Here is a 16289-nt window from a genome sequence, read left to right as displayed (position 1 = left end):
TAAGCATTTTATCTGATCAAATTCATCCTATGGTTGTGGAACTATTTCCGAAGGAAAACGTAATCTTTCAGGATGATAATGCACCAATTCACACAACTAAAGTTGTTACTGAATGGCATGAGGAATATTCTTATCTTATCTGGCCACCATAATCCCTAGATCTCAATATTATTGAACATTTATGGTGCATTTTAGAAAAACAAGTAAGGAGTTGATATCCTCCATCATCATCACCACAAGAACTGAACTGGAGACTGTTTTAGGTGAAGAATAGACAAAAATTCCCTTGGAAACAATTCAAACTTTGTATGAGTCCATACCTTGTAGAATTCAAGCTGTAATTATTGCCAAAGGCGGTCCTACCCCATATTAAAATAAATTTGTTTGAAATTTTAAGGTGTTTCCATTATTTTGTCCAACCCCCATATATGTGTATGTATGTTTGTGTCTTTTTGTTTTAACATTGTGTGAGGGTTGTAAAATGATTGTCACTATCATACAAGTAGTGCCCTTTATTGTTAATGTTTTACAAGAACATGATTGGGCATGGAGAAATATTACCATGCTTGGAAATAGGTGGGATTTGGTAACAGTAAGGGCATCTGTAAATTACAGAGAAGGGGTTCAAGGACAAACAGTTATGGATGATATTGACTACCACTTGTACACTATTTCTAAATAATGCATTTGTCAAATTCTCTATAATTCACTACTATGCAACTCTCTGCAATAATCTCTCTTTATAAGCCTGTTTTTGGAAAAACTATTGCAGTCATGGTGTAATACATGAAATTGTTGGTTTGTAAAGCAAATTGTTTTATTTTGTCTCTATATATAGGGAAAGCTCTGTGTTGATTGAGATAATGTTGGACAACATCAGTAAGTTACTTGGGTTTGATTTGGAACAAGGCAAGTTCCATGGTGCTGTTGAAGAAAACAAGGCTATAGAAATTATGGGGCAGTTATTGGATAGCATCAGCAACATGAATATTTACAATTTGAATGCAGATGATGATAATGAAAAGAAATTTTGGTTCATGTACTCCAAACAACTCCCTCAAATTCTTTTCACAGCTGAAAGGTCAGTTTTTTTTTTTTTGTTCAAACACTTTTTTGTTGTTTTTTTTTCGCTTATTGTCTTTCATCTTTTATATTTAATTCTTCTAATTTGTGTGGGTGGTTATGATGATCATCTTCATCACCATCATCGTTTAACGTCTGTTTTCCATGCTAGCATGGGTTGGACAGTTCGACCAGGGTTTGGGAAGCTAAGAGGCTGCACCAGGCTCCAGTCTGATCTGGCAGTTTTCCTACAGCTGGATGCCCTTCCTAACGCCAACCACTCCGTGAGTGTAGTAGGTGCTTTTTACGTGCCACTGGCACATGGGCCAGAGGAGGCTGGCAACGGCCACTGTTGGTTGGTGCTTTTTACATACCACCGGCATGGGTATCACAACTACAATTTCCATTTGATTTTCATTTTGATGTTGATGTACTTGACTCAATAGGTCTCCTCAAGCACAGCAGGTCACCCTACAATCCAAGGTACTTTTGAATGGGCTGGGGCTGGTTATGCGAAACTGGTGTAGGATACAGCCATGAACTTACTTTATTTGCCAGGTCTTTGCAGTCACAGCATATCTCCAGAGGTCTTGGTCTTTCGTCATTGCCTCTGTGAGGCCCATCATTCAAAGGTCATGCTTCACCACCTCATCCCATGTCTTCCTGGGTCTACCTCTACCCAGGATTCCTTCAACTGTTTGGGAGTGGCACTTCTTCACACAGCTCTCCTCATCCATCCATAGTATATGACCATACCAGCGCAAACGTCTCTCTTGCATGCCACTTCCGATGCTTCTAATGTTCAACATTTCTCTCAGGGTGCTTACACTCTGTTGTGTGTGCACACTGACATTACACATCCAGCGTATCATGCTAGCTTTATTTCTTTTGAGCCTACGCATGTCCTCCGCAGTCACGGCTCATGTTTCACTTCTGTTAATTATGGATGAAGTGAGTATGGAACTAGTTATTAGCCTGGCAGAATGTAGTTAGGTTTGAATTCATGGTTGTGTATTCAGTTGTCTACCATTTTGCCATTATTATATAAATGGATAAGAAATTAGTAAAAACTGATCTCTCTTTATTTCTTTCTCTTTGCACAAACATACACATTTACACACTCACAGAAAACATTTTATTATTTTAATTAAACCTTATTTTTGAGCATGGTATCCTTGAATCTGTGACCAGATGAAATCATTGTCAGAATTTGGTTCAATGATTCCAGGAGGTATCACAACGTTTATTATTAATATTACTTGGATGAGGTGGCAAACTAGTAGAATTGTTACCATGTCGGACAAGATGCTTAGCAGTATTTCATGTCTTTATGTTCTGAGTTCAAATTCTGCTATGGTTGATTTTGCCATTCATTCTTTCAGAGTCACTATAATAATTTTCAGTTGAGCACTGGGGCCAATGTAATTGACCATCCTACTCCCCCAAATTTCAGGCCTTGTGCCTATAGTAGAAAGGATTAATACTATGTAGGTAACTGGGAATAGTTTTTATTGGAGCATTTGTTTTTACAGCTTGAGGATTTTTCTACAGCTAAAAACTGGGAATTGACACCTGTTTGTCACTGACAAAGTGGTGTAACGTGAGTTAATTTATTTTGATCAGCGAAAATTTAAAGTCTCAATGTTCTATATTGTCCGGTGTTTGTTCTCCAGATTTTTAACATTAAGTAAATAAGGAGCAAAATTCCCTTCAGTCTATTCTGGATAAACTTTCTCATATAATGAATTGAACTTGGTCTTGAAAGCTAACAAATCACTTGCTAAATCAACAGTGCTGTTAATGTTGTTTCAAACCTGTTATTCCTATTGTGCGGTGCATGTTTACTGCTTGGTGGATTGCTCCATTTAAAAGTTGAGTCTCCGGACTTGAACAGTACAATGCCAAGAACAGGATATGAACCTTGGACTGCTCTAATGGTTGTTCACTGCCTTGTACATTGACCAGCAAATTCTGTTTTGTTTGGATGCACATCATTATGACTGTAGTCATAAAGCTTGAACACATAATCTTCAGATTATTAGTTCAGCATCTCATCTTCATAGTCATTGTTTCTTTGAAATAATGTGAAATATATTTTATGATTATATGTCATTATATCTTTTGTATCTTTGTCTTTTTTATTACAGGAAAACAGATTCATGGTTTTTGTGCTTGAAGTCTTTGATTTTACTTAATCCAGATATCAGTAAAGAATATTTGGATCATATCTTATCTTTATGCTGGTCTGTATTATCAGAAAGTGATGAGTCCACAATTGAGCAAGTTGATGGTCTGCTAGAAAGTATTTTAGAAGTATACAGCAAATTACGACAGATGCCATTCCTGTTTGAGAAGTTAATTGCATCTGTCATTGCATCCTCGGTAGAATATAACTGCAAGTGGTCTCAGCGATTTTCTGTCAAGTAAGTGCACTGTGTGTTATTTATCATTCCATAATTCTCTTTGACATATCCACAACTTTCAGTAGTTGTATGTGATGGATACAGGGCTAAAATAGTACCAAAACATTTTTCAGTTAACACCAGTTTGCAGCATTGCATAATACAAATAAGATGTAAAAGTTTCCCAAACCCAAATGAGCTAACTCAAGTAACATTCCCAGATAATTCAAATACCAATTTCCAATAGTTATTGGGGCTAAGTAATGTAACATTTTGTGTACTGAAAATACATTACCAAAATGTATTTAAATTGCTTTAAGTTTTCAAACTCTGATTTGATATTCCAATACCATATTCATTTGACTGTTTCAGTTGCACCCTTTTATAATGGTTGCTATGTAGAATTAATGCAATTCTTTAGTGTTGTTGGCAACGAGTTTGCACTATAGAAACAAATCAATGCAACAAAGTTGCCTCAAAACGTTATATTTTAGTATCATATAGGGAGTTGTCTGAACTCCAACTGTCTGTTGTGATACGGTTTCTACAGCTGGATGCCCTTCCTGTTACCAACCACTTAGCAAAGTGTGCTGGGTGCTTTTAATGTGTCACAGGTGCATTTATGCAGCACCAGTACGGGTGCTTTTTAAGTGGCACTGGCACCTGAAACGACAAGCTTGTACGTTTGGAAGACAGCAATTTTTCAAGCTAAGTGAATACTATTTGAGTAATTCCTTATTTTCAATTTGTTATCAATTTCTGAGTCAGTGGTTGCTGGAAAAACTATAAGAGTTACTACCATATTTTACATTTAACTATTCTTATTATTCTTAATCATGATTTAAGTGAAGGTACTTGACTTAGTGGTTTGTGTATTCAGCTCACAATTGTTAGGTTAGGTGAGTTTGATTCCTGGCAGCACATTGTGTCTTTGAGCAAGACGTTTTATTTCACATTTCTCCAGTCCACTCAATTGGCAAAAATGAGCTGCACCTGTATTTCAAAGGGCCAGCCTTGTCACACTCTGTGTCACACTAAATCTCCCTGAGAACTATATTAAGAGTATGTGTGTCTGTGGAGTGATCAGCCACTTGCATGTAAATTTCACGAGCTGGCTTTTCTGTTGATTGAATCAACTGGAGCCCTTGTAACTGATGGAGTGTCAGTTAATCCCGATTTCAAATTTTGGCACAAGGCCAGCAATTTTGGGAGTAGGAGTAAGTCAATAACATTAATCCCAGTGTTTAACTGGTACTTGTTTTCCTGACCCTGACAGGGTGAAAGGCAGAGTAGCTCTCAGCAGAATTTGAACTTAGAATGTAAAGATAGATGAAGTGCCTCTAAACATTTTGCCTAACATGTTGATGATTTTGTCAGCTTACTGCTTTTTTTTACTTACTATTCTTAATCATGTTATCTATCAATAGTCTGTTGTTCTTGTTTTCTTTTCATAGATTCCAGAATATTGTGCAAGTGTTACCCCAAACTGTTGCTTTACAAATATGGGAGATGCTGCTGACTGCAATTGAAAAGGAATTATCTCCAATGCTTAAAGATGATGAAGGTGACATTTAAAGCTAACATAAGTTACTAGGAAAATACTAATTTAAGTTTATTGAAAAATGTAACCATTTGTAAGAGTTGTATAATGGCTGTATGGTTAAGATGCTGGATCATTGACAATGAAGTCATGAGTTCAAACTTTACAATGGCTGCTTTGTATGCCTCATTCATTTTTATTGCAATCTTTTACATTTAAACTGTGAGTAGATATTTCTAGAAATTTAGGTGTGTTTGTTAAAATTTTTGGAATAAGTATTATTACAGCTAAAAGTGTTTGGTTCTTGTGTCTGCTAATCACTTGACTTTGCAGCTACACAGGCTGAGGCAAATAATATTACATGCTTTCCTCAGTGCTTCAGCACAAGGGCTGCAACAAGATTTTATGCATGGGTAGGATAGTTCTACCTGGCTGGTTCCTGTCAACTGTCCTATCCATGTATGCATGGAAGATGGATGTTAAACAATGATGATGATGATATTTTTGTTGATTAACCCAGGTCAGCTTTGATGAAAGGCATTCCAGCCATGGCCTTCCCATCTTTTTAGGGTTATGTTGTTGGACTACGTTATCTAATGTAAGATGGCAGAGAGGGATTTGAGAGAGATTTGACTAGCAGGTTGATTTACCACTCTACTTAATAATATTAGTAATGTAAGCATTTTGACAAGAGCAAGAACATCTAAATTTAAGGGAATTCTGTATTTTATATTCTGGCCCTGCATTGCTTCCATGGCCTTTAACTTTCAACATTTAAGTTCACCCAGCCAACACTGCAGAGAGATATAACTTACATAACATAAATTGTAACTGAGCAACAGCTGTATTGTAGAATTGGTAAGTTGTTTGTTGATCTGCGTTGCACAACTAAATTGATCTCTATTATAGGAAAAACATGCTTGGGATAGCTTGGCATTCTGGCCAGTCTGAGATTTGCTTCTCCTCCTCTTAATGTCTGAGAAAACAGCAATAACTATCGAACAAGAGGATTGCCTAAGTTATGTGAAGAAACAAAAATCTAGCATCTTAACCTCTCTTGCTGTATTTTTATTATTTTCTGATTAATATTTCTTCCTTGTTCAACCAGGTGATGACTCCATTTCCAACCAGAAACATGTGTGTTCTTGTATAATTGGTTTGCTGCTGAACTTTCTGGGTGATGTTGTTATAGTTGGGCCGTCAGTGACTGCCAAAAATACATTGGCAATGCAGAATTTGCAGACCAGAATGAAGGTATCAATTGTGGTCCCTTCAATATACTTATACCTTAGTAAGGTAAAGTTGCTTTTGTTAACCTTTTTGTTTTTGTTGCTGTTTAACACTTCAGCATTTAAGTTGGCTCTATCAGGCTTACAGATTCTACCTGTTTTATGTTCAAACTGGCTAGATCCAGCCTCTCACATCTTCTGTATAATGTCATGCTAAAAATAAGCAATTGCATCATCAAAATCTCAAAACTATGAGATAAGGCATGAATAATTCAAAACAATATGAATAATTCAAAACAATATGAATAAATAAGCATTACATTTGACAGAGTAACCTGAATGATAAAGGATTAATCCCTTAGCAGATTTATTAACAAAAGTATCACCCAACACCATCCAATCTTTATTCACACAGTGTATAATCCAGAATTATGTTATCTAATATGTCCTTCTTTTCCAGAGACAGTAGGGTGTGGTTTGAGGGAAATTTGGCTGCTATTTCTAGCAGATCAAATAAACCTTGGCTTATATTGTACTAAGTGGTTGATTGCTGTTTGTTGATAGGTTTTTCTTAACTCATCTCCATCTGAATCCCAGTATCATGTAACTTGATACATTGCATGACATTTTATAAATTTATCTATTTCAATTGGTTGATTCATTGATCTGTTATTTTACTCTACAATCTTGCCTGCAATACCTATTTTTCAGCCTAATTGTGATCCACATCTTTTGGAAGCAACCCTGCTACTGATCTATAAATGGTGGGAGATAGCATTCATATTAGCTTATTACACACCACCAGGCCAAGAGGAATTTCTTTTCGACCTGTCCACCTTCAACTTTCTATCTGCATCAATCCGGAAGAAGATTTTTAAGTCTGGGGGAAATGGATCTGTTGTTTGTGTAAGTTACCTCCTCATTACCACCAGATGATGCCTATTAAAATTAATGGATCATTAGTTTTATTATTTAATTCATGTTTTTAAATTATAGGTCAGTAGTGTTGTGTAAACAATAAGTTCTTCATGCTGTGTCTGCAATCAACTCTGATAATAATAATAATAGTTTCTGATTTGGGCTCAAGATTAACAATTTGAGGAAAAGGGATAAGTCAGTTGATACCCCTGCACTTGACTGGTTATTTCTTTTCTTTTTTTCTTGATCCCAGGGGAATAAAAAGCAAAATTGAACCCAATGTGGGTTTTAAAGAGCTGGGACAAACAAGGCGTTTTTTTCTACATTTTAACAATTATGCCAGTTCACTGCCTTCAGCAATAACAACAATTGATCTAAGGCCAGTAATTTTGTGGCAAGGGATTTAGTTGATACTATCAAGTCCAGTACATGTCTGGTACTTTATTTTATTGACTCTGGGGAGATGAAAAGTAAAGTAGACTCTGGTGGAATTGAACTCAGAACATAAAATATTGAATAAAATACCACAAGGTATTTCCAACTCTACCAGCTTACCACACTCAACAACAATAATCCTTTCTACTATAGGCACAAGGCTTGAAATTTTGGGGGAGGGGACTAATCGATTACATCGTCCCAGTGTTTCACTGGTACTTAATTTATCGACCCTGAATGGATGAAAGGCAAAGTCGATCTTGGCAGAATTTGAACTCAGAACGTAGCGATGGGCGAAGTACCACTAAGCATTTCATCCAGCATGCCAGTGATTCTGCCAAGCTTGCCACCTTAACAATAACAAATAATTGTCTCCTCCCAATTACCTGTGACAAGTTTTGTAAGGTAAGAAAAGTGAACTGCTGTTCTCATAACACCTTTCTCAGCCTGGCAAGCCAAACTGCTGATCCAGAGAGAAGCTGAGCATCATCACTTCAGTTTTTTAGGTAGTCTAGCCTCTACCCTAAGCATTTGAATAACTGCAGTTATGTTCATACTAAATACTGTAATGTTTAAGACCAGGGATGAGGAACTTTCTTAATATTTGATGGTCACATTAAATTAAGTATAAGGCTGCATTAAAAATAACATGGTGAAGTATAAGGAAAAATGAATTACATTTTGTAAATGAAACTAGAAATAGTGAAATTAAAAATAAACATAAACTTGATTTACTCCTGCACACACACATATATCCAACCAAAAAAAAAATATTACCATACATGGGAACAGGTGAAGGTTAGCAACAGAAAGGGTATCTGGCTGTAGAAAATCTACGTCAGTGAATTCCACCTGATCCATGCTAGCATAAAATAAAGCAGATGTTCAGATGATGAGGATAATGATTTATATAACATCATAAATAGTTACAAAGCACAGTGAATATTTTATAGATGCACATTGCAAGGATATTTTTATGAAATGGAGATAAAACATAAGTACCTTTTTAAAATGAACAAGTTTGTAATATTCACATACTTAACAAAAATAAGGAGTAAGGAACAGAATTTATAATTAAAATTGAATAAATTGTATGCAAATTTTCAGAATAGAAGTGCACATTTTGTAAATGTTTCAATTTATTGGAAAATGACATTTCATTAAGGAATGAATTTATGTGAAAATTACACTTTTTGTTGCAGTTGTTAAAAATGACATTTTTTTTTTTCTCGACAGTATTTACTGCAATTGCAGTGTATTAAAGCAGTACAAGTATTCCCAGAGTCTGAAACAGAAAAGAAAAAAGCAAAGATTTGTGATTTGAGTGGAATCGTAAACATGTTGATGTCAAAGGAAAATAGTGAAGTCCCTGTTGAAAATCAGAATAAAATTGTGGTATGTTGTAATTATTGTGGTTGAAGAGCTATTTTTCAGTTAAAATAGGCATTATACAAGATTGTGTCCTCTCACCTCTCATCATCCATCATCATGATACGTCCATGCTGGCATGGGATGCACAGTTTGACAGGAGCTAGCTGGCCAGAAAGCTGTGCCAGGCTCCAATTGTTTCTTTTGGCATGGTTTCTTCAGCTGGTTTCTACATGCTCATCCTAATGCCAACCACTTTACAGAGTGTGCTGGGTGTTTTTTATGTGGCACCAGCATCAGTGCTTTTTACGTGGAACCAGCTCAGGTGCCTCTTACATGGCACCAGTATCAGTAGGGTTGCAAAGTAGGTTGCAAGACAAATACCTCTCAGCTGAGAGAGGGAGTGGAACTGAGAAAAGTAATTGTGTGCCAGGCAAAAGGTTAGAGGGACAGAAATAGCCATCTTACTAAAGAGGAGACATTTGGCTACCCCAGTAGGACAACAGAGGAGAGGAAAGTGGGAGAGAGTTGGAGAGAAAGATAGAGAGACAGTCTGAGTGAGAAAGAGAGGGCCTACTCACAGGGAACAGTGTGGGGGGGGAGTATAAGTAGTAGAAGGGATAGAGGGGGATGTTCCATAAGATTGTGGGTGATGTTTAGAGATAGCAAGTGATGATGAGAAGAATTGGAGTGGTTGGCAGAGGGTATGGTAGATATGTGAGAGCATGTAGAGTGTGCAGGTAGGCACATGATAGAGTGGAGAGGCCTGCAGTGGGTGGGGGGATGTTGGAAAGTCTCGGCTCCTTGTCATCTCTGTGAGGCTTCACACTTAAAGCCTCACCCCACATCTTCTTGGGTTTATCCCTTTCACAGGTTCACCCAGAATTAGAATCAGCACTTCTTTATACAGCCTTCCTCATCCATATGCACACTGACATTACCCATCCAGCAGGGCATGCTGACTTCATTTCTTTTAAGCCTTTGCATGTCTTCTGTGGTCACAGCCCATGTTTCACTGCCATGTAGCTCAGCTATTCATACACATACATTATACAATCTGCATTTCACTCTGTTATTCAATATTGTCATTTATGCAGTAATGAAGATGTACATCTCCAAAAGAGATTTACAATTTTGTCAGAGTCCTATATCACCAGTCTTCTGTTTGCTGATGATTGTGTGCAATGTTTGCTGACACGAAATACAAGGCCAAGGAGGTCCTACAAAATAGCTAAAATATATCTTTGTAGTTTAGTCTTAATGCTGATGTTGATAAGTACAAACTACTTGTTATGGACGATTCTTAGAGCAGTGTCTCATTAGTTAGAATAAGTTACTGTGTTTAAATATTATAGATCATATATAGAAGAAAATAAAATTACTGCATGTTAGGATATCAAAAATGGAAGTTCATTAGCATTCTTGACCTTTGGTTGTTTTGCTGTCCTTTAATCCAAGGTCAGTTCTGATTGATCATACCTTACAATTAGAGACATAGCAGCCGTCATCATCCCATTCTTTTAGATATATGTAGGATTACATTATCAAACATATCCTTTCTTTTGAGGGAATTTTGCTGCTATTTTTTAGCAAATCGAATGATCATGTAGCAGCTCACTTGTTTGCTTTTGGTCTTCTTAATTGTTGTTCAACAAAACTTTATATCACCAAAATCTTTATGTATGAATCAACTTTTTATTTCCTGCATTGTTTGTTGTATGGTACCAAATCATAAACATTACTGTAGAATGGTTTGGATATGTTGATAGTCTTTCAAGCAAAATGTCTAATCCTTGGAGTATTGTGGATTAACTGTCTGCAATGATAAACTTGCTTCAGTAATCAGTTGTACTGGTATGACTATGTGAATTGAATGGCTTATTCAAAGTTGCCATACAGACTATTTCCACATCTCTAGCCACAAAAGAGTACTGAAAAAGACTTGGCTAAAAATGACCTAATGAAATCAGAATAAACTAAAGATAACTATAGGAACACCTGGCAAAAGACTGGTGGAGCTTCAAAGAAATTGCCTGTGAATTAAGGGCACTTGAAGAGGAGGAGTGGTCCAGAGGAATAAGCCAAAGTCACTCTCTGCTTAAAGGTTTTGTGTTGGTGCTGATGATGACGCAGATGTTAGTTTCATTGAATAGCCTCAATGACCTCTTTTGAAGTAATTCTGTGGCACAAAGATAACAAATAAGCCAATTTCTGCTTGCAACAAGTTTAGCTTAGTTTCATAGTTAAACCTTCTGATGCAAAGTGAAGGGTGAAGTGAATATCTCAAAATTTATTTCTCTCTTTCCTAAAGTCCACAGGGCTCATTTACTCATTGTTATAATGTTTATCAACAGTCATACATCTGATGTTTATCACTTTTAATTTTCACAAATTAAGAAATAATTCATTACTTTATTCTGTTATGAAATTCCATGTGATTTTGCAAGAACCATACCAATTCACTATTTGACACAAGTTGAATACTAATTCCTTATCCTTTCATAATAATTCCTATTGGTTTTTCAACCTCTAACTTTAAATGGCTCCTGTATTTTATTATAAATATCATTCATTCATTCCTTAGTATTTAAACCACTATCTTTGTAATTTTCTTCTTTTCAGCACCCTCATATTCCTGTAAGGACAATGAAGCAGGCTACATGGTGGTTTCTCACCACTAACCTTCCAATTTTGTTTCCACTTTTCACTCCACAAAACATTTTGGTTATCTCTCAATATATTGTTCAAACTCTGATTACTGACACAGTTGAACATTCAGAAAGGTTTGAAATTTCATTTATTTTATTTTCATTTATTACATTGCTTTAATTTTAATGAAATGTACAAGCAACCTACAGTCCTTTGACCCATCTTGGAAGATACTGACTCTGAATAAGAACTGACTTAGAAGGGTTTCAGGTGGATTGGCATCAAAAAGGTTAAAGGAATGACTGGAAGGGAATTCAGTTGTTATAATCTGCAGTGTGGCATAAGCAAATTTAAAGATCCATTCTTTAAAGGGACGATAATGGTAATAATAATGATTTCTTATATAAACACAAGACCACATTTTGGGGAATGGCATAGTCAATTCTATCAATGCAAGGAAACTGAAAGACAGATGATTTTGGCAGGATTTGAACATAGAAATGTAAAAGTCTGTAACTACACATCACATGGCATTTTGTTTGTCACCTTAACAATTCTGCCATTCTTTGGCTGATTTCTTTGGTACAAAGCCACACATTATCAAACTCAGGTACTTTATTTTATCAACTTGTGATAAGCAAAGTTAATTTGTCAGAATTTGAACTCAGAATGTAAAGTGATGATACTAAATAGTATATATTTCTCTGGAGCTTTTCTGCCTGTATTTACCAAATCTGGTGTCTGATAATGATATGGCTACAATACCCTGGGTCATTTCTGTCCAGACAGAAAGTGGCCAAAAGAAATTTTTCATAATATATATATATGTCAAAATTGGTTGGGACAGACATGTTAGCTTTAGAGCTGACAGATAAGACATTGCAAAATTGATTGGGGTGACATTCAGTGCATGTTTGTATGAAAAAACATTAATGTTAAAATGATAGTGACAGCCAGGTAAATCATTCATTGTCAATATCTTCTTCAGGCTTTTAATATTTTCTGTTCAAATTCCATCAACTTGAACTTTGCATTTGTTCCTCTCAGTAAAATAAGGTACCAGTCAAAGTCTTGGGTAAATTTTATTGAAAACTCACCAATGTGTAGCTTTGTACTGGAGAGTCCAGTGCAGCACACCAAAGAAGACATGGGTGAAACAAACTGAATAAAACCTGAAGTCACAGCACCTTGACCTCAAGTGTGCTAAGGCCAGCGTCATGGATCAGAAAGCATGGAATAACATTGCCATGAGAGTCTGTCATCCAGCAGCACCCACAGCAGTGTTTTAGTTGAGAGGACAGACTCCCCTTCCGGTCGCCAGCTAAAGATTTTACTTACTAATCCAAAAACATCAATGCTCTTCCAAATATCTTCAAGTATTTTTTTTAATCACCAAAAAAAAGAAACTGCCTTTAAATGTTTTGATGTATTTACTTTAAAAAAATTATTTTCTCTTTCAACTATTTAGGGAAATGTTAACAGAAGCAAGTTTTACATGGAATTTAATCAGATCTCCCTTCTTTCAAGAAATGGCTTCATTCCATACTCACATTATCACTTGCATTTTCTCTACACTGGCTGGTTCAGTTTTGAAAAAAGATGGGTAAATTCTCAATTCTTACCATCTTAGTCATTTTCATAATTTTTTTTTAAACTCTTTCCTAGTGTTTGTTAATTATTTTACTCATAAAATTTTGTTTTTACTTTTAAAAACTTTTTTTCTTATCTCTGAAATTTCATATATTTTTGCCACATATTTTAAAGTTTTATATAGTTTGTTGGTTTTGTCCCAATTTTTGTTGTTTCAATTTGAAAAACTGAGCAACTTTTCTTATTTTTCTTTTTTTTAACTCAAGTTCTTTACCTGAAGATATGAAGACTGTTGCTAGTTTATTCAGTACTTTAGGAAACTCAGAGTTACAGTGGAATAACCCCAATGATAAGTAAGACATTTCCTTTTTTTCTATTCTTTATTACATTTTTAAACTTCTTTACATTGCCATTTCATGGAATGTTTCTTTTTTTATGTTTTTATTTTTTTTTTATTTATAAGAAAATTATTTTAAAGTTGGTTGTTTTGTTAAACAGTACTCACTTACATGAGTAGTTGGAAATGCATTACTAGCTTGGATGCTTTGTTATGTGGCACTGGCATGAATGCTCTTTTACATGGCACCAATCATGGTGTCTTTTATGTGGCGCTAGTATGGATCTTTTTATGTAGCACTGACATGGGTGCTTTTTATGTGGTGCCAGCATGGGTGCTTGATTTTATGTTGCTTGACATATTTTCTCAATCACAGCAAATTGCTTGAAGTCTCAGACCCTTGTTATCTCCTTGGTGAGATTCAATATCTGAAGATCCTTTTATCATCACTTTGTCCCATGTCTTCTTGGCGGGGGTCTACCCTTTCCACAGGTTCCCTCCACAATTAGAAATTGGCGCTTCTTTATGCAGCTGTCCTCATCCATACACATCACATGACCATATGCATGCAATTTTCCCTCTTGCATACTACATCTGTCTCTTATGCCCAATTTTACTTTCAAATCACTTATACTCTGTCATACATGTACACTGACATTATCCATCCAGTGGAGCATCCTGACTTCATTTCTTTCAAACCTTCACATGTCCTCTGTAGTCACAGCCCATGTTTCACTGCCATCTTCATACACAGGCATCATACAATCTGCCTTTCACTCTGAGGGAGAAGCCCTTCATTACCAACAAAAGTAGCAGTTCTCTTGCCCAGCCTATTTGTATTTTAGCACTTATACTTTCAGATCTTCCTCTTCCACTGTTAACTTGTTCGCCTAGGTAATGGAAACTATCTATTACTTCTAAGGATCCCCAGGACATTCGAGGGAGTCTATTTTCTGTGCATTCCTATTGCTTATTGGACCTGCACATCTTCCACACACAGACTACTTTCTCTATTAATCTTCCTTTGATACCACTGCGCCTCTTATGTGTCCATAGCTTGCACTGGGTACACTGTATGGAGTTTCTACCAACACCTTTTCTACATATCAAGCAGGCTCATCTCCCTGAAGAGATCAGTGATTCGTCTCTTTTCCTGCTTACTGGAACTTCAGACTTTGTTAAATTAATTCTGAGGCCCTTTGATTTCAGACCTTGCTTCCACACCTGAAATCTCCTCTCTTGTTCTGGTTGTGACTCAGCAGTAAGAACATGGTCAACATAGAGGAGCTCCCAAGGGTAGCCAGTCTTAAATTCCTTGGGAAGATTTATTAAAATAACACTTTTGTTGTTGCCATTGTTAGATATTACTACACTGTTCAATCATAACTGGAAGGCATGTAAAATTGTACAGCATTCTTGTTGAGAGAAGATATGAAGGTCAAGCAGGCCATTCATCATATTTGCATACCCATATGTTTAAATCTATTGTTTTGAACAGAAAATACTTCATTATGTATATATATATATTTTTTTTATCTTACTCTAGAAACACTTCTAAAGCATTAAAGATTGTTGGAGGAGGCCTTTGCAGTTTATTTGAGAATTCCGTTGCTCAAAGTGATGCACAAGAAAATTTTTTACAGAAATCTTCAACCATCATTAAAGTAAGTCAGATGGGATGTTTCCTTACAATTCACTATTTTCATTATTATCCTGATATCTGTTTTTTTTTTTGTTTTTTTTTTGTAATGTATCTTTACTTCTATCTCAATCTTGTGTCCCTTCACCTATGAGTAATTTTTTAGTCTCATTCTATCCTATCTCAGGTCTTTGCTATATCTCAACTTTATGTACCTTTTCACACTAACTCATATCAGTTTATCATCCAGTATCCATTCACCAGTGTTTTTTGGCATGTCCTTTTGCTCTATCTTGCATTTACACAATACCTTTCTTGTAAGTTAGCATTGAAAACACAATAAATCCTAGTCAACTGCCCAATTTTTAGATTTCCCATATTTTTTATCGTACAGTATCATACATCTTGCTCTTCGTTTTAACTTGGTTTACTTTTTGTATAAAGAGAAAAATTTGGCTAACAGTTAACTAAACTTCTATTCATTCCCAACTAAACCTTAGTTATCCTATCTCAATCCCAAGCACAATGTCATCTAGGAAACTTGGTAATGTTATTAAACCATATAAAGAGTTCAGTACATTTTTGCTTGTTTGAGTATACAAGTTTTTTTTAGTGTGTGTGCTTAAGCTATTAGCTGCTGTTCCAAAATAGGTATTGGACTAATTGTCTGAAGAAGTTTTTAATAGGTATATATAATTTTGAACATCTTTGTACTTTAACAACTTTGCTGAATAGAAGCTGAAATAAAGACAATTCATTGACATACTTGTTACTTTATTTTCCTCTCTAAGAATGTAAACTCAAGCATAGCCTGAACTGCTTTCATGAGTTGAATGATACTTTTACTTTTGGCTTTTTCACTTCTTACTAAACTATGCGAGTTGTGTACATAGAGATTTTCTCAACAACTGATCTGCATTGAAGTTTTATCTATCCTTGTATTGAGGCCTTTTGGCACAGTCCTGTGCAAATATATATATATATATATATATATACTTTATTTAAAAGCAGCAGAAATATAACAAAAAAACCGTTACTCTGAGTTTCACGTTCCCGTTCATCGAACTGTCCGATGAACGGGAACGTGAAACTCAGAGTAACGGTTTTTTTGTTATATCTC

The 16289-nt window shown here is 35.7% G+C and overlaps 1 protein-coding gene across 1 annotated transcript in view; it reads left to right on the top strand.

Annotated features, from left to right (window-relative positions):
• LOC106879453 (unhealthy ribosome biogenesis protein 2 homolog) overlaps window positions 1-16289 on the top strand; it is a 60673-nt gene that overhangs the window by 16457 nt on the left and 27927 nt on the right. Inside the window, exons 9-18 of the mRNA XM_014929012.1 lie at window positions 839-1081; window positions 3210-3485; window positions 4919-5028; window positions 6113-6300; window positions 6945-7139; window positions 8823-8981; window positions 11577-11737; window positions 13072-13206; window positions 13460-13546; window positions 15077-15194. Coding sequence (XP_014784498.1) covers window positions 839-1081; window positions 3210-3485; window positions 4919-5028; window positions 6113-6300; window positions 6945-7139; window positions 8823-8981; window positions 11577-11737; window positions 13072-13206; window positions 13460-13546; window positions 15077-15194 — 1672 coding nt within the window. The remainder of the gene's footprint in view (window positions 1-838; window positions 1082-3209; window positions 3486-4918; window positions 5029-6112; window positions 6301-6944; window positions 7140-8822; window positions 8982-11576; window positions 11738-13071; window positions 13207-13459; window positions 13547-15076; window positions 15195-16289) is intronic.

Source organism: Octopus bimaculoides, chromosome 20 (assembly GCF_001194135.2).
Source record: "Octopus bimaculoides isolate UCB-OBI-ISO-001 chromosome 20, ASM119413v2, whole genome shotgun sequence".
In the NCBI taxonomy this organism is placed as follows: domain Eukaryota; kingdom Metazoa; phylum Mollusca; class Cephalopoda; order Octopoda; family Octopodidae; genus Octopus; species Octopus bimaculoides.
The sequence above is the reverse complement of the archived record's forward strand: the minus strand, read 5'-3'. Positions and strand labels throughout refer to the sequence as shown.